Here is a 19440-nt window from a genome sequence, read left to right on the forward strand (position 1 = left end):
TACAGCGTGCACGCATGCACACATCACACATACACACTCATACGCACACATCTACACGCATGCGTGCGAGACCGATCTTTTCTGTTTTTTGTCAAACCAGATGATCCAAAATGGATTTTTTTGATTCGCATTTTCAGAGGCAGCGTAAGCTCGTTAAACTTATCACGACGTTGTCGTTCCCTTCGCTCTATATAAATCTCACCTCTTGCGTAAAACATATAAAATAAGGGATGACAGGATATAAAGTAATGTGATTTTTCATTTGAAGAGCTTTACTTATCTGCGTTGGTCAGGGCAGTGCACAGTAGGCTAAACTCGCAAAAAGCTAGCCAAAAGTAATAACTCGAAAACATGACGTTTTAGAAAAAAATATTTCAAATAAAAGTTATAGGGTTTTAAATCAGGTATTAGATAATAATACTAGTATGACCTTGAATAGCGTTGCCAAGGTCACGCAAAGGTCACCTTGAATTTTTTAAATGGGAACCTCCAGTTTTCATTAGATATTTTTGTAGCTTACCTCAAGAGCTTTTCAGAACACTATAACGAAGTATTTATCCGTTAAATACTTCGAAGTTATGAAGCTTGAAAGTTACAGTCGCTACCGCGCCGCGTCGTACGTTTCGCGGCATTTAAAAATTTCACGGTGATCTGTACATGATCTTGACAACACTATCAAGGTCATACTGGTATTGCTATGTAATGCTTCACTTAAAAACCTACAACTTTCATTTCAAACATTTTTTACCAAAACGCCAAATTTTCGAGTTATTACGATATGAAAATTAAAATGAAACATCCTGTATATAGCGCAAAGGTGTGCGTTGGTGTGCACAATTCAAACGGAAATACTTAGTTTGAATCCTACACAAGATGATAAAACAAGAATCCCAAACAGCCTTTTACAGCTATTTAAAAAAAATGATATTGAACTTTACTTCTTTCTTATATTTTAAGAAACCAAAAACTTAGATTAACACAAATTGATGAACAAACATTTTTAATGGTTATAACTGTTTGGGAAAAGAGTTTCAATTCTATTTATAGAGTAAAAAGCAAAATTACTTGCATCCGCATACAAGAATGTAAGCTATAGCCTATACTCATTCATAATTCGTTTTTCGGAACATTAACGCGTTGCCTCCTATTAATTGTTGATTAATGGGAAGGAAATTTTTCCTACGAAACTCCTTTCACATTTTTGAAAATACTGATATCCATGAATCAAAAAAGGTCGAAATGCACAGATTTCCAAGAGTTGAAAAAATTCGACTTTTGGCCAGCTTTTTTCGATTCTAGCCCACTGTGCAGTGGGATCGCGTGGACGGTACGATTAAATCATTCCGGCTCGCGGTGGATCATTAAGAGAACAAAATAATCGGGACGCGTGGAAAAAGGGTGGCCGTGCATCACGGGACCGCGAACTGGAGCGGAAGGTATCGGGACGCTTGCTAGATTCTTACTTCCTGCGGGTGAATGTGGGTTATTGCGGTTTATAGACACCGGCCCGGCGCTAATTAATAATCCGTTGCTATTTTTAAGCGGCCGTTGCGACTAAATGGCAACCGCAAGTTATTCCGGTTGAAAGAAAATCAATAAGGGGGGCGTGAATGCAGGCGACGTTACGCGTAAAAGCGGCGCGGGCTGAATAGAGGGTGAACTAAGCTGGATAGAGGCGTCGAAGCGCGGCGTCCGTTTACTTTCGCCGCTGAAATATTAACCGCGCTCCCGATCGAACTTACTTCAGTAATGAAAGTTAAATCCGAAACTAACGCGGTGGTGAGGACGCGCGTCGATTAATTCACTGATTAATCGCGCACTGCGCTGAATCAACCCTCCCTTCTGACCTCTCCGCCGAAAATCCCTTCTCTCAGAACGCCATACAAAGCGGAGCGACACATCGAAACGGAGACACGAGAACTTCATGTTTTACGGAACTTCATGCAGTTTTAAGTTTGCGGGGGGGTTGTAAAGCTCGTGTCGCCGCTCACGGTTCAACCGTTTCGCGCGTGCAAGTTTACGGGCACCGTTCCCCGGCCTCCCTGCAGCAGGTCTCCATGTAAGATCTTGACGCGAGCCAACCTGCGTCTTTTTGTCCAGAAGTAATGCCTGCCGGCGTACACTCACGGATGCCGCGGGTAGAACCGGAATTCGCGGGTAGGACGACACGGTTCGCGGATGAAGTACAGTGCCGGGCGCGATAAATGGGCGCTGACGCGAGAGAGACGTGCCCTTTTACGCGCTCGCGCGCGTTAAAGTGTGTGCGTATGCGCGTCTGTGTGTCTGCGTGTATGCATGAACCGAGCTTTATTCCCGTCGCGCTTTAAACGACGTTGCATAGGTCGTCCGCGTCGCCTCGGAAGTCGCTTTTGTTTGCACCTTGACACTCGACCGGTTGTCAACGTCACTAACCATTTCCGCTCTTTAAGAAATCGATACAGGCTATAAGCACTCCCGCTGTAAGTCTTTACATTTACCGCCATATAAGTCGTAATTCATACTATGGCGAGTCAGTCGCCCACTCGCGATGCTATCGGATGGACTTGAACTCGCCGTGACTCGCGTGGCTCCGCAAGTTTCGTTACCCTTGGATAACAGCGATTGCAACAATAGGAATGGGGTAATCATCAGTTGCGTGAAGGAGTTCAGAGGACACAGCCCTCCGATCGAACCTCGCCGGGTCATCAGACATTTTTTTGAGCTTTTGAGGCGGACGTTCGCAGCGAATGATCGCAATGGACTCGTGGTTTTAACCACTTCATCGACGTTCGAAGGTGCGTAAGAAGGCGCTATTGCTGCTCTACTTGTTATTTACGAGCTTAACTAACATGGCGGTATGACGGTGTGATGTATACAATTCATGTCGATGGAATGTTCATATTTTATGGACTGTGCACGAACCATCCGCGTGAACGGCGCGGAACGGCGGTGTAAGTTTTCTTATAAAATAATAAGAACGAGAGATCGGCGTTCCGTTAAAAGTGCTACGCGTCAGGCTGTCGAATGCGTTACGTAATAAAGCGTCCGGGATCGCGCGATTTATGGAATCGTAAAAATATTGTTGCGACAAAGCGATTGAATCTTACAAACAGCAGAGAAACTAATTTACACCGTCGTCGAAGGCCGATTACGTCTAGCTTTGTCTACAGATCGTAGTATTTTTCGAGTCTCGAAAAAGTACAAAGTACCTACCGCTAGTAATTATTTGAAAAGTCTCAAAATGCTTTCAGAATGGCAACTGCTTAAATCTGCGGGCGATTCATACGACCTACCGTGGCGAATGCTCTTACATAAAAGTTTGACTTATTTCCCCACGGTCTGATGTTCCCTTCAATGAAAACTTGCGGGTGCGGGTGCCCCACGTGTGAATTGAAATGCAACATTTCTCTGATTCCAAATACCCGGGGATATTCGAAATATTCCAAGTATTCAGGTGTCCCTGCTGAATTCTGCAGATACTGCATTATTGATCGGATCAATTGAATCGTGATTCTCTTCGAACGTAATTGCGTCTATTCATATCGATCTGTAAAGGTATGGACTAGCGGTTCACCAACTATGTCTGTACATATAATTCCGCAATTAACCCTTGAACGCTAGCGTACAAATCCCGGCTGCACTCCCAAAGACACCTTCCTCTACCGATTCCTGCATTCTTAAGTACCCTGAATCCATACGATCTGTCTATTACGTACGTATTTGATCTCTTTTGTGAAAGCGGTCGTTTCGCGAAAGTCTCTCGCGTACCGCAAACGCGCGCCGCAACGCCGCCGGTCAGAAGTGTAAAATGCATTTTTCGTTTTCAACCTCATAAAGATTAAATCGAGAATACCGGTGCGCGGATTCACTGATAATTGAACGGTATTCGAAAACGTAGTCCCGTCAAGAGCGTAATTGGAAACGTTGACGCTCGCGAACGGATCCCGATAATTCGTTTTATCGAAATTAGCGTTTCGGCAGTTCAATTATCTGAAGCCGCGCGGTGGCGGGCCGCGTGAAAATTGGAATATTTCGCGCACACCTAACGTTCTCGTGCCACGATACGACCTGAGGCGCGTACTTGCGAGCGCAAACTCGCAGTGGAACGCGTGAAACGCCAGCAATTACGCCGCAATTAAGCGAGGCGTCGCGACGCCAAGACGAGCGTCGAGCATTCCATGCGCGCGCGAGCGTGCCACGAAAAAATGTCAGAGCCGCATTTAAGTCAATGTTATCCCTTCCTTCTCCTCCGAGTGCATTACGGCCTCACGCCTCCTTCCTGCGCGAGTCAGAAGTCGTGATAACAAGGGCTAATTGAACGCGCGGCGGAGACCGCTCGCGCGCGGATTTGCGCGATGCATAACACGCACGACTCGTCTGGACTATTGTGCGGGAGAGAGAGGAACTCTTAGACTTTATTTGTGGTCTGCAATGCCTGTGATTTGAGATTGGTCCATCAAAAATATTTAAAATAGAGAAAATCTGCAATTTACTATTAGGGCATCGTTCATGTTTTTTTTGTTGTTTTTTTTCTTTTATTTCTTTTGATCAAACTAGTTTTAGATACAATAAGCAGAGGTGAATTAATTTTTCTGGGAAATATGTGTTTGTTAATTTCTTAAGATTGCGGAGAAAATAAGAAGAGGCACAAAGTTACAAATTATTTACAGAAATTATTAATTTCGAATCTCGGAAGATAATGACTGTTCTTAATAGATAGATTGATAGTTTCATAAATTTCTGCTTTATTTTTTTCGTGTGTTGTTACGAGGCGTGATATTTATATGCGAGGTGCGCATAGGTTGCACAAAATTTATGCGAACGGGAAACAGTTCTACCGTGACAATTTTCACAACTGCCATAACAAGAGCTAATAATCGGCGGTAGTCATTAGCGGAAATCCGTCACGGCACAATCCTGGGGAACATAATCTGCTTCAGCGATTATCAGTATGTCACGATTACGCGCGCTACAGTGTAGCATTAATTAATTTACCGCATAAGGCGCTCAAAATGCAGAGAGAGAGAGAGAGAGAAAGCGTTGCTCGCAGCGTAAATGTAAGCAAATAATTCAAACGACAAATAATATTAAAATTACATATTTTAATATTTCAATTTGGCGATTCCAATTTTTATCAACTTCGTCGTGTTTCATTTTTAATATTCTGATTTCCAGTAATCGAGCTTGCACGCGAGTTACTTTAAAACATGAATTCTCCAACGCGAGCAAATCAAGTCGTGTGACCGCGAGAAGATTCTTCCACAAATTTCCCAAAAATCCCTTAGCTACGCGGAAATTCGGAATAATCTTTTCTTCCTATTGTATTTCCGGTCTACCTTTGTTCTATGACAGACGAACGCAATCCGCGAGCATGTCGCGTCGCGCGACCGCCGTGTAAGAGACGATATGAAAAGAGGAAACATTTCATCGTGTCCCTCGCTGTTCCACAAAAGCAGATGCGGAAAATTGAAACGCATTAAAATGCATTACAAACCTGTGGCACAGTAATGCGACATAATTTTGCGAAAGCACTATAAACACGCTCGCTACTGCTATTTCCAATCCCGGTTATTATAAATATAACTTTTTCATCGTGAATGAGAGGAAGGTGATAAATTCGGCACGCGGACGTGATAAATAATTGTTTTTAATTTAATTATTGCATACTCAGAGACTTGAATTTTCGCATTTTTTTCACATTCGCGTTCGTATATTGATATTTATTGAAAAGCAGAATTTATTTAACATCTCAGCGCGCGGAGACTAACACTGACACTTGCACAAAGAAGGAGAAGGCGCAATTTCTTTCTGTCCTTCCAGGCACTGCGGCATTCGTCTCTATCGCTACCGAGATGTTTATGTATGGATACAACGGCGCAGCAGCTGCACCTTGAATTACTTACCTAGATTCTAGCCGTGTTATCGACGTTGCACCGTGCCTTTTTTATAAACCGTGTAATACATTCTTCATAAAAATTCCTCTCACCCGCAACGAAATATGTCCGAATCGCGGCCGTAGACGATCCGCGCCGCGTATGAATAATGTAAAGCGGACGGGGATCTATATTCTCGGCGCATGTTTAACGCACGGTTAGCAGTGACTTTAGTTAAGTAAATCTCGCGGAATTCCGTGGCCCACGCTATTTGCGTAAGGTGGCGTTTAATATAAACATGAAACGGGAACCGAAAGGTAAATTCGACAACGTCGAATTTACGCCGGGCACACGTGCCGAAGCGTACAAATGAACAAGATAAAGGAAAAAGATAATCCCGCGAGTGTGTGCATCGAGGGATGCGCGTAGCGAGCGGGGATGATTTCGCGCGAGCGTCGCGCTTCGGGCGCGATAAAGTGCCATATTCGATGCAAATTAACCATCAAGCCATCGCAATCTCCATCTCAGTCGCGGCAATTTCCATCCCGGGCTCGGATCGCCGCAATTTGCCGCGACTTCAGGATTCTCGCCGTGCACGGTTCACGTGCACGGCTATTGCGAAAGGGAAGAAAAATCAAAAAGAATCAAAAAGGAAACCTAACGTCTCTGGTACCTCGAGCCACTCAAGGAATACCTCGTCAGCAAGAAAGCGGGACTGTATTGATGCGCGATCCGACGCGAAAGAGGGGCTGCGGTGCTTTTTCGCTCGCTCTCACAGGTTGCCGATATTATATCAGCATCGCGGCAAGAAGCACGGCGTTTGACCGTCGTATCGACATCGCCGGAAACGTAAAAAGCCGCGGGAGGAGCGCGGGCAAGTGGGGCGAGTAATAATCAGCGCGCCGGCTCTCGATAAAAACCACCCCGACGTAAGAAAGATGAACCGGCCTGGCGTAAGGGTATATATCTTGACGTATCGGGGGCGCGCCGATTGCGCGCACGAACCACCCCCCTGATCTTGCTTTCGGTAAAACCGAAAAATATCGCCCCGGAGATTACCGCGAACCGGAGCGACTCGGGATTACGTAACGCTCCCTTTGTTCGCTTCCCTTTGCGCCGAAGCCATAGAAATTTCTGATGGACGCTCCACCCGCGTTTACCGAACGGAAAAATGGAAAAAATGCGTGTTTCCAGAAACACGCCGTGTTTGCACTCGCACGGAGTTGCGTTCGACAGTCGATGCATTTACCGTATTTCGTCCGCGACGTTACGGTAAGGGTGTCGCGCACTCCCGGAATCGCAATCGCGGGAAACGGGGAGGAGTGTTTCGACATAGGTATTTCCATTATTTACCGGAACAGGTAAATAGATATCCGGGTGACGTACAATTTCTCTTCGTTTCGGCCGCCGAATTATAACGGGGCAACGGGGGGGTGCAGCTGCGCAATGAACCGCCTATCCGGTCGTGTCGCCGAAACCACTATACTTTCCGTCGTCGTCTGGCAGCCTTTTATCTCCCGGTGATATATGAGGCGAATAGGGCTTTTCTCCGCACGTTGGATATTGTGTGTTGGACCATGTTGCAGAATGCACGTTGTAGTAGAACCCGTGTTGCCCCGGGGCTTTTAAGCTAATTTGACGCAGCGCGCGTGGTACCGCGCGCGTGGTCATTTTCTGCTTCGTCTTCCTCGTGTCCTCGCGGTACCTCCCTTTCTCCCCCTTTCCCATTGCTACCAGCTACTGATGGATAAAGCAGTTGGATCTACGGAAGGGTTTCCGTGGGGAAAGGAAATTAACTTTTTTAAAGATAAATTCGCACGTAGACGTAAGAGTTTCTCGCGAGTTCTTTCCGTTCCGCGGACACGTATCGATTTTTGGGAAGAGGGAGGGGGGCAGGCAGAGAGGAGAACACAGGTGAAACTTGAAACTGCTCCGAAAATTCCGGGGCTGCCGCTGGAAATTCACGGGAACGATATAATGTGTCTTTGTTTACACAAAACTATACTGTCACTCTGCGTCACGGCGGCTTATATCGGGCACGTGCCAGGCGAATAAATAAAATTTGCATTTTAGTACGTGGAGAATGAACGAGGCCCACCGTCGATTCACGCATACACTGCACACACGAGCTATAACTCAAGGCCTGAGACGCGCCCTCATAAGCGCGACTGTACTGTCTTTCGCCCGCGTGCGGAATTGTTCGGAAAGAACTGTTTGGAAGAAGTACTGAAAAGTATTAACTATACATGACTAAAACAAGCACTTATATGCTCATGCATCACGTAATGACCCCGGTGCACCGAGGAGACACGTACTTTCTTTTTCTTTTTTTTTCAAGATGACGGATTTTCAGGAGAACTGTGCTCCAAAACAAGTTTAAATCCGGCTTTAGGACGGACGGAGGGGAAAGGGAGGCAGCGAAATCTGGCGATTTGTCGTCGTCCGACGAAGATTCCTTAAAATACGCTCCGCGATATGCACCTCGCGCTTGATCCGGGGTCAGAGCGCGCGCGAGCGAGCGAGCGAACGGGTGGTCGATGGAGAAGCGGAGGGACAGATCAGAGCGACTAGAGAGACCCGGAGAGACGGAGAAGAGGGATATTTGCAATTCCAATCCCATCTTCGACCTCGTCTCTCGCGCAACCTCCACCTCCGATCCCTCCCTCCTGCCCCTCCCGGACCTCGCGCTCTTTCGAGGAACGTAGACGTTTCTCGCGTGACTTCGCCGACCGCGGAATGCTCAACGACGAATGGTCGAACAGACGGACAGACAAACGGATGGATCCATGAACGATCGTGTTCGTTCACCAGATACGTCATCGCGGAATTTTTCACGATTTGTCTATCGATCGAGAGAGTCGTGAGCGAGGTGGTTTTTAATTATTCACGGTTTGCGTGGGGTAATTAAAGCATCGGATATTCTCCCGCCCCTCGCTCCTCTTCTCGACAAATCGCAGTGCCGCCGTAAATGGCTGGTAAGTCCCGGGACAATTAGTTTAATTAATTTAAAATGTCAACGATTGCGCAGTTTGATATGCGGATTGTGCTGTTTTGAAAAAAAAGGGAAAAAATGCAGTTCGTTGTGCAAAGTGATTGCGCACAGTTGCCATTTTGAGACTGGAAAGAATTTTGTTCAGCTTCGAGACTTGTACTCTGCGTGATTATTAGATGATAATGAGACGGATGAAATTAATTTTGTGAATCAGAGGAGCAACAATGTATTGGTTAAATAGTATTGCAGATTACGAGACGAGAGTATCACCTACACACGGCGCATGGAGCCATATAAGAACGCTGCGTTAACGAGGGACGACAATGCTCGACTTCCGCAAGCGTATCCGAGAAGTGTACGATGTCATCATTAGTAGAAATTTGATTTGTGACAATGACGTGTCAACGGAACTTGGAGGAAGGTGAAGTTATTTGTTTTATTCATCTGTAATAAAAATTATACCTTTCAAATGAGTGCACGAGTTTATTGTATGCGATAGAATACGGTCTCTCTACACACATAAATTCTCATAATGTAAAAGAAATCATTTTTCATTTACTATCAAAAAAAAAAAAAGAAAGTAAAGTTCCTTTAAAGTAAAGTTCCTTTAAAAAATACTGCGTGAAAGCAATTGCAAATTTCTATTTCGGATTATTTGCGTGTTTGGCTTGTGCGCGATGTCGCGGGTTGAATGCTGTAGATTTTCGAATTTTCGCACTTAAACGATTTTATGATCCCCGATTTCTGTTCATTCGCTTTTCTTCATTAAACTTGGTTGCAATGTCTTGTTAACGGTAGAACTTTGTCAATAAATACAAGCACGAGATGCTCGCCATAAATTCTTCCTGTTTTCTGCACGCGTATTCCACCACCAACCAGCGTTCCAGCATATTTCATTTCCTTCTCCATCTAGGCGCGGGCTCTTCCTTCCTTCTGTATTTTCTCGTCTGCCAGGAGAAATAAATTAAAATAGAAATTTGCAATTTCCCGCGCTTTAACGAGTCAATTCTGTTTGCCCGACTTTCGCTCATTTAATTCATTGGTAACGTGTTTTAATGCAAAAATATATTTTACAAATTTGCGAGGCGTTGATGAATAAAAGCAAAACATATTACTGAGATCATAGTAATTTTATTACATATACGTGTAATATTATCACGCCTCTTTCTCTCTCAAATTCCCGGAGGCTAAAATTTCATACAGCGATGTTTGAAATGTTATGCGTTCATGTTATCGATCCATTGCGGTGAAGTCCATAAACCGAATTTCTATGGACGAAGTTTCAAGCGAAGCCACAATCGTACAACCAAACAAGCGACTAACCGAATGCGACAAGCGGGAAGCAAATCTCGATCACTGGGTGATGATCAATAGATCGTCGAGATAAAGCAACACGACGACGGCGATCGTATTAATCGGCTATCGTTGACGAGATCGGACGAGAGTCGTTATCAGCAGCTCACCGAATACCGTTATAAGCGATTATAATTAAAGGACGTGTATCACGCGTCCGTTCTTATCTGTGCCCCAGATCTGATTGCAGAGATACCGCGCGAGAAATTGGAAAAATCGATCGAACAATGAAAAACACAAGCTGCAGGCTTATTAAGGCCTGCTGCACTCCATCGTGGAACAGCGAAAACGCAGGAACCGAAGATCGCGTGTAACTGCATAATGCAACGTGCATTTCATATGCTATATGCATAATTATAAAATTTTTGGAATAAAGAGAGCTCTGACGTGGCGCATACAACAAACGCGGAGACAAGACACATTTTTGCACGTTTTAACGTGTCAGTTTTACGGCGCGTTTAAGCGGCACTAAAATGGCAAGTAAGCGATGCACACGCATGTGCGTACGCGATCTGGCACGGCGTTACGTGCGTGTGCGTCGGTTCGTTATCATCTAGATGCACTGCTTAAAGCGCAGCGCGTTTCACACTTGAGCTGTCCAGCTGATTTAAAAAACGCGCTCGTAATTATACAAATTTTTCACACTAATGTATGTAAATGACATTTGATTTGATTTCCATTCAATATCTTTACAACTAGTTGATAAATCTCTCTTTCTCTCTTATTTCTATTTAAGTTATTAAAATTAATTTCCTATACATGTATAGGCGACCTGACAGATTAAGTGTTGAAGTAGTTGAAGCAGTAAAGTTAAAGTAGGAGCGTCGCCTTTTTGTCGCTCGTATGAGCCTTCGTCATGGATGGCATGGATGACAAGACAAATGAGAGCCAACATGAGCGATTGCAGCGACCGTTATTAAAATTGTCACGCTAGAAGCGGCCTTTTGACGAGGGCTAAGCCCGGGATCCAAAATTCATATCCTAATTCCGTAACACCGCACCGCTGTTGGGCGGCAACGCTCGTAATACACCGATACAGTATTAAATTGTTGGTAACACCCACGCGGCGATTTAAAACAATTCCTGCTCTGTATCTACGTGCGGTTCATTCCGAGTAATTTCTCCCGCGAATCAAGTGACGGATCATTCTCATCAGCGACAACTATCGACAACAGCATCGCAGAAGATAAAAATCAGCAATCGCTAATCGCGAGCGATATCTCGTTATCTGTCAAGAGTTCAAGTCGAGGCGCCCGCGACGGAAGTGATCCCTTGGTACTTTCAGCAGAGAGCCATCGCACCTCGCTCGCGAAGCTGTCGCGGGATTCCGGAGCGGAAGTCTTCGATTTGCACGGTCGATCTTCCGATCCTGGTGACGGAGGGCACGGCGTAGGCGCGGGCAACGGAAACGCGATGGACCCGTGAACGAGGCCGCCAGCTGTGCCCATCCTGTGACAATTATCGTGACTGTCCGCGCTCGGTTCGTCCATCGAGATTCCGAGCACTTTTTACAAGCCCCACTACCATTCGCATAAACAGCCACCGCTTGTCGCGCACTTTGCCGCTTTTAGTCGCCAGTTAACCGTGCCATCGCTCGCGCCATCGGCACGGCCGATCCACGGCGCTCTCTTCTCCTCTCTTGCCCGGTCCGGTCTCATGCGCGAAGGGGGACCGCCACCGCGCGGTCGCGTTACCGCGAAAGCCTGAATTACGCTAAAGCATAAAACGCAAGCGAGATGCAGCGTCAATTGCGTCGAGCACGGGCGACGTTGCGCGGAGCGCACGTCGCGTTTCCGCCGCGCCGCGGCGAGTAATCGCGCCCGATCCGACGAAAGCCCCTCGTCGGCAGCTCGGTAACTCCTCGCCGAGGCTCTCTCGAGAGCGAAATCACGTCGATTCGCTCCCGCGAACGGACGTCAGTGGAAAAGTTCACGGCCCCGAAGCTCGGTGTCCGCGCGCTTACGCTCGACGCTAACGAGCTGCACGAAACGCTCCGCTCTGGACGTCGCGAGGAATCCGGGCTCGGAAACGGGAGGAAATCGCGTCTGGTAAAAGCGGGCCAAGGTGTCAAAGACGTCAATCGTCGCAACGCATTAGCGTCGTCGCCCGCAGATCCGCCGCTCGTCCTCGTCCCCGACGCGCGTCGGAATCCCGCGTCACGAGACTCAACCCGCTAACGATCACCACTAACGTCGGCGAACGCGTGATCCGTGTCGCAGTTCGTTCACGACGCTCATCGCGCGTCCTCCCGGTCTCTTCCTCCGCACGATCAGCGTGATTAATAGCGCGAGCGAGTCCGGATCGGTCAGTGTTGTGTCGCGGATCAGGCTCGATCGGTGTTCGAGGGATTCGAAGGATTCGAAGCATTCAGAGGATTCTCGAAGAATTCGAAGGATCTGCGCTCTCCGTTTCTCGATCGCGCGCAGCTGTGAGACCGATCGATCGATCGATCGATCGATCCACCTGCGCGGTTGTACGTTCCTCATCCGGGCGGGAGAATTCCTCGCGCGGAGACCAAACTGTCGCTGAACTTCCGGATCCGCTGAGGTGGCCGACTGGTCCCGCCGATCTTCTCAAGCGATCGTTTAAGGTACTGACAGTCGGCCGCGGAAGATGGAGATCGATATGAGCGGCAGGACGAACAGACCGAGCGAGGAAATGGCAAAGAGGCGGGTGTCGATCAGCGATCAAATCATGGGGATCGATAATCCAGCCTTCGAGCATCACCGGCGCATCAGCGCGAGCTCGGAGCACAACTCCGATCAGGGCAGGCGGAAGTCGATCCTGCATCACGGCGGCGGCAGCCACTGCGACAGCGCGGAGAACATTCCGCAGTACAAGTTCGACCTGGAGAACGGCCGGATCAACGGTAACAGAAAGAAATCGGCGTACAGCCTGTCGAGCTCGATCAGAGACAAGATCGAGTATTCCGAGGAGCTCGAGAGGTGAGGCGATTATCAGCGTAAGCTCCGCGGGAGCCTATTTGCCGATACTTTGGAGCGGATAAGTGCGAGCCCGGATCGTTCATCCGAATCTCGATCGTTCTAGATCGAGCGGATTCTCGAAAGTCTCCCCGGCTCGATATCGGGACGATAATGCGCGCTCCGTTGCATTCCGCGAAATAATACGCAGTGGAAAAAATCATTTATGCGCTTGTGCTTCACTATGTCCACGCGATGATAATGGCTCGCGTCGTGGTGGACGAACAAGCAGAGCAAATACATCATTTCCACGGTGATCAGTTTTCTCGCACCACTCGTGAACTTATTTAGCGGGATTTTTTCGTGTCGCTGTGTTAGTAACAGTGGAACGCATCGTGATCGACGTTCCGCAAAACATGATGAAATGAACTTTCTATCGAGCTTTTACTTTAACGCTGCTCGTAATATTTTTCTCGACAGTCATCTATTACTGTAATGAACATCTATTGGTAACGACCAGAAAAATACGCTCGCTGAAATCGTTTTTAGTCTTTATGTCATTTTAAATATTGTATTATCAGCAGGTAGATAGCTTTCCTCTAGCTATTGCTTCATATCTCTCTTCAGTGCACTTTCTGTCACATAGTTTCGATTTACAAATAGGATACATTTGTAATTCAATAGTTGATTCGTATTTCAGATTAATGAGACCGTCGAAATTGCTCGTGTTAGTAATACAAACAGTAAATATTATTTTATTTTAAGCCTGTCGTTATATACTTGATAGCGGCTATCTATGTGTAAGAATACAAAGCATTTCTTTGATCTTTACTCAATCCGGTGTTAATTTTATACAATTTTAACGTCTACAAACGTACTCTTCTAAATCTCTTCTAGATGTCTTGGTTCATTTGTTTATAATGCGTTATAAATGATTGTTTGGACGATGACAATCTTCGAGTAAATTAAAGAATTGATAAATTAATGAAATTTCCATTATAGAAAAAATCGTGAAACTTGTTTGTGAAAGTCCCGTTTTTACAGAAAACGTTTTAAAAATTTAATTAACATTTTAATTAAATAATGAAGAATTGCATTATAATATTACTGGTTCAAATGCTTAATTTACTATAAATGGATACTTTACAGAATTACATCATATTTTCTATTCTCCTTTTCGCTCTTTTATTAATTTCGATCAAATTTGCGCTAACTCATTTTAATAACAAAAACTAGATTAAAAGCTCAATTACTGAAATTATTTGTAAATTATAAGCAGAGTAAATCCCTCGAAATATGCAACCGATGGATTGCTGATTAACTGATAAGTTACTAATATTTTTATAACTCCCCTCATTATAATGGAGGCTCTCTCAATTTGGTGACAAATTCATTAATCTGAAATCATTACGTGGACAAAATATAACTTAATATGCAGTATATAGTCTTTAAAGCCGTGTGAATCAATTGTTCTTGCATGTAAGCGCGTTCTGTGTATCATTAATCGTCGGCATTGAAGTTTCGGCTATAAGTCATATTTTTTTTATCAAATTATCTCTTACTGTAAGCCAATGAGTTACTGCAACTATCGTTGGTTTATACTCGAGTTAATCCGAGCAAACATGTTCTCTGCTGATGATACAGCGATATGTGAAATGGGTAGGTAGAGATAGCGCGCCATTATAGTGTTACGACACGATAGCTCTTTAACATGATCTTCATTCAGAGATTTCACGTTCGAGAGATGATGGTCGAAAATGTGAAATCGTCATAAATCAAAAGTTTGAATTTTTAACAGGATGTTAAAAAATGTCCAAGAAACATTGTATTAAAGTTGATTCGATTAAGATTAAGGATACATTTTCAATTGAAAAAACTCACATCATTGTTATTGCGTTGCATCGCGTTGCACGTTTGCTAGTAAAAATAAAACATAATAAAAGGATACGATAGTGCTTAATCATTACAGCGCTTGTTCTTATCTGTACTTTTACTGGGGAAAGAAACGGTTTCCTCCTCGTTTCCTCCCGCAACGTAACATCTCCGTCACATTCCGGGGGATTTATCTCTTATCTTCAGCAGTATGCCGGATAATCAATTTGGATTTACCCACGAATATTTATTTTGTTCGATTGAGAAACTGTCGGAGACACTTCGTTCGTGTGTCTCTTCAAGAGAGAAAAAAGAAAACAATTCAATACAGAAACTGAAATCAGGGAAATCATCATTATTATATATTTTCGACGTGAGAGCTATCATGAAACATATCGAACGGTTCAGAGAAGGCAAGCGACACACTGCAGACCCAAGTATATCGCATTTTACCTTTGGTAATTTGAAAATGACACTCTCTTGTTCGCGTTGCTTCAACAGAAATGCAAATCGAGTAATAATGCGAGAACACAAAAGCAGGCGTGGTCGAAATAACGTTTTCAGGTTTGCGCTGTATCTTCGATCGACGCTGCGATTCGTTCGCGTTCCCGATTTCATTTGTGTCTCTCTTTCAGGTCGTGGCTGTATCTGTTCTGCGCGCGATGTCATGGTCGCGACGACACGCCATCGTGGGAGCCGCCGGGATGGAGGAGAGCGTGTCCGCAGCCATTCTGTCCCACATACAGGAAATTCGCCCGGGTTCTCTGTCTGTTCCTTTTGGGTCTGCTACTCTGGGGTGTCGTCTACTCGGTAATAGGCGACGACGCGGCCCCAGGTGGCCAGCTGTTCGGATTGGCCGCCCTCTGCATCGCCGCGCACTTCGGGGGTTGGCTGATCTCTTTGACTACCCTCCCGGCCTTGATCGGTATGCTGATCACCGGGCTGATACTGCAGAATATCGGACTCGTCTCGATCGAAGGGCAGTACACCGTCGTAGTCGCCAATCTACGGTGAGTCTCGCCTCCAAAGGAATTTTCAGGAGTCATTTCGATTCTGTAAGATCCTCGCCGGAGGATTCTTGCCTGGCTGATTTTTCAGCTGATGCGACAAATGTCCGTGAAACACTGCGGGCAAAACGGTGTGCTGAATTAATTCGCTCAATTAATACTGGGGAAGACCCGGGGGTTAGTTAATATCATCAGCGCCCTAGAAAATCGAAAGGTGAAAGGTGACATTTTCGGGATGAAGCGCAGCGAAAGACTATATTTCGGGAAGAATATAATCGTGTGTCTGTTTTGATAGAATGACAAAATTACTGAGAAAAATTTGATGAGATCTCTCAGGAGATGCAAAATTATGAAAAATATGGAAATTCGGAAAATTCTCTTCCTTCTGAAAAATAGGAAAATTTACTAACAATTATCTCGCAACTTTTATCGTCGAATCAGACGTCGCTTGACATGCACGTCCGACTTTCGTCGGTGAACGGAGAACGAAGAATGGAAAAGCGTGCTCTATGACACTCTCGCGGGACCGATTTCTTATGTAAACCCGAGACTAATCCAAATCGCTTGGCAATGGTAGTCGTTATTTCTGCTCACGTGTCATCATTATGGGAAAGTATCGACCACGATGACGACGACAACGACGACAATGATGACGATTGGAAGATTCCTCGAAGGTCCCCGAGGTAACAATCGACTCGTCGCTATTGCAAGGCGACCGCTTTTTAAGGTCGAGGCCTAACGACGATGAATCGTCCCGGACACGCACGGCGACGGCTCTATGCGTAGCATAACAAGTACGCCTTTAAGCGATAATCAAATTCAAGTTGCAGCCTCGCTAACAAGTGAAACGCCGACAAAAGAATCGGATGGGAACCGACGGGTTTCCCGCGATCGGCCGTTTTCCCTTTGCGTGATCGGCTCTTCAAGGTTCTCCTTCATCTTACAATGAAATGTACCTTATTATACACGTCCTTGCGCAGGCCGTGAGCCTTTAATCTTCGATCGACTGCTTCAGCCTTTGCAAAGAACGAAAAGTTCAAATTAGATGGATTCTTTTTTTTAACGGAGAACGCTCCGTTTTGTCGAATTTCTTCTTTTGGGCTACGCGAAGCTCGAAATAAGATGTTTAACGCGAAAAGCGGAAATGAACCTGTAGCTTCTCCCAACACGTGTGTTTGACCCACTTCTCCGCATTGATCGATGCAGTTTCAGGCGGACTTATCGCTGTTATCCCGGCGATCTTTAGATTTAATTTCCCAGCATTACAGCTTCTTAATCGACGAAAACATTCGTATGCTAATTGATGGACAAAGTGTTAATTATCGTATCAATCCACGATAATTGATTCTGTTACTGTAAATGTTTCGGAAATCAATAGAACAAATTTTATCAAATAGCTTCTGCACTTTACGAAACTTCGCTAACAAATGATTTACCAAAAGCTTTCGCATGCAGGATAAGCTTGCAAGAAATTTATTTAATATAAAAAATAGAGTATTATTAATTATTAGAATATTACATCATCATTCTGCGTCGGTTTGGTGCCGAGATCCGCAACGATTCTTCTCAAAGCAAGTCTCCCGCAATCGTACCTGGGCTTTCCGAAATCGTCACCCTCACAATTGATCAAGTTCATCTTACGTGCCGTGCGACCTACTAATGACAGTGGCTGTCGAAGCACAGCTAGAATCGTTAATGTCGTCGAGCCGCGGGTCGCAGTGAGGGAAACGACTCCGGTGCCTGACCTTGCTAGGAATTTAATCGACGCGAAGACAGCTTCATCGATTATCGGTGATCGAGCAAGTATTTGGCGTCCGCTACGGGACGGAATCTTTTTACACCCTTTTTACTTCATCCCCGAGCTCGCTTCCTGCTGCGAGACTTCCAATGCTTCATAGACTCCGGCGAATCCGAAATAAAATGAAAAAGAGAAGGAGGAGAGAAAAAACACCGACCGTTTAAATTCCTCTCGGAATTCGAGCGACTGTTTCGCGATTTTCGCGAAATAAAAGTTCCTGCCGTGTGTCAAGTTGGCGCTGATCAACTTTCTCGCACGTTGAAATTATCGCCGATGCGAAAAAACCGTCGGATCGGAGTAGATCGCCTTGAAGTAGAACAATACGCCGGTGTACAGCGGATTATCGCTGTTTTCAGGTTTTATCTGCTCAAGTATTTACGAATAAGTGGGTATCTGCGTACCTCGCCGGCACATGACGCACGTGACATGTATCCTACATATTATCGCGATATATCGTACATTCAGCACATCTCGTGACGCAATGGACACGCGACCTTCCTTTTCCCAACGTTTGCAACGATGTCGCCGTAATCTGCCGAGTTTTGCTAACCGTAGACCTAGATTTATCGATAAAACTGGCTTGATTAATTGATAAGAAGCTCGCTGTCTATCAGTGTAAACATTCATTTTCCAACAGCACTAGCTGAGACCCCGTCCAGCAACGGAATGAACATCCTTTTTAAAATGAATGTGATCCGTTCATTAACATTTCGTTGAATGTGTACACATGAAAGCGATCAATTTAACAGTTGCCAGCATCATGGAAGGAAAACACATTTAACGACCATCCAGAATTGGATATTTTCTACCTCGAGCAAGTCTGATGCGCAATTGGTCTTCTTTAGCAGCTCACGCGGAGGATTTATTCTACACTTTAATATTTATTATCACCGCGAATGTTCTGATTTATTATCCACTTTCGGACCTTGGGACTCATATATCCCGAAGGAAGTTTTTTCAACTCTAAATACGATACCTAATGGGACGTTTTTTTTTTATTCGCATCAGAGATTTAATGGGACACGTCCCGCATCCAAAACTCTCCCGCAGAGAAAAGAATAAATGCGGAAATTACATTTCGTACACATATTTACCCTACTGGTACCAGCAAACGCAGAAATGTTAACATAATGTGTTCTGAACTAGATCCCGTTTCGAAGAGATTAAACAAACCAGAGGGTAATGCCAGGATCACGAGGATTAAGGTCGCTCGGGCAACGCGGCCAAATGCGAGTGCAAGGGTGTCTAAAAATTGTCTTAATCCTTGGCGATCTTGCCGGGATATCCCGGACCTTTCGCATTATGCAGATCGCGCGTCGCAGAACATATTGAGCAGAAGTGACGGGCGGCCGGGGCGGTTTTTGACGAGGCTGTCGATAGAACTTTGTCAGACACACGGATCGAAGGGTAACATCAGCCTCGGCGGGCGTTTACGCGTCGTTTGGAGGGTCGTGTGCACCTCTAAGCTAAATGCAGCTAAATACGGCCAAACATAGGCTGTACGTTGTAAGCGATTTGCGTACACGTTCGGCCAGGTGAAGCCACCTTGTATACTCGCGTAAACATCCCCGGAAGCCGCGGTCCTCATCGATTGCAGGGCTAATAAAGTGATCCAACCGCGGCTGGACACTTATTGACTCGTGCA

The 19440-nt window shown here is 45.4% G+C and overlaps 1 protein-coding gene across 3 annotated transcripts in view; it reads left to right on the forward strand.

The window, feature by feature from the left end:
* The first annotated feature begins 1273 nt into the window (after positions 1–1273).
* LOC105277003 (sodium/hydrogen exchanger 9B2) overlaps positions 1274–19440 on the forward strand; it is a 29994-nt gene continuing 11827 nt past the window's right edge. The window contains exons 1-3 of one of the 3 annotated variants that reach the window (XM_011335108.3): positions 1274–2774; positions 9094–9265; positions 15626–16000. In XM_011335108.3, the coding sequence (XP_011333410.1) occupies positions 9168–9265; positions 15626–16000 (473 nt within the window). In that variant the 5' untranslated portion in view covers positions 1274–2774; positions 9094–9167. Of the gene's footprint in view, positions 2775–9085; positions 9266–11776; positions 13143–15625; positions 16001–19440 lie in introns of those variants that run through there. The other 2 variants (XM_011335107.3, XM_011335106.3) reach the window with 2 other exon arrangements.

The sequence above is a fragment of the Ooceraea biroi genome, chromosome 3, assembly GCF_003672135.1.
Source record: "Ooceraea biroi isolate clonal line C1 chromosome 3, Obir_v5.4, whole genome shotgun sequence".
In the NCBI taxonomy this organism is placed as follows: domain Eukaryota; kingdom Metazoa; phylum Arthropoda; class Insecta; order Hymenoptera; family Formicidae; genus Ooceraea; species Ooceraea biroi.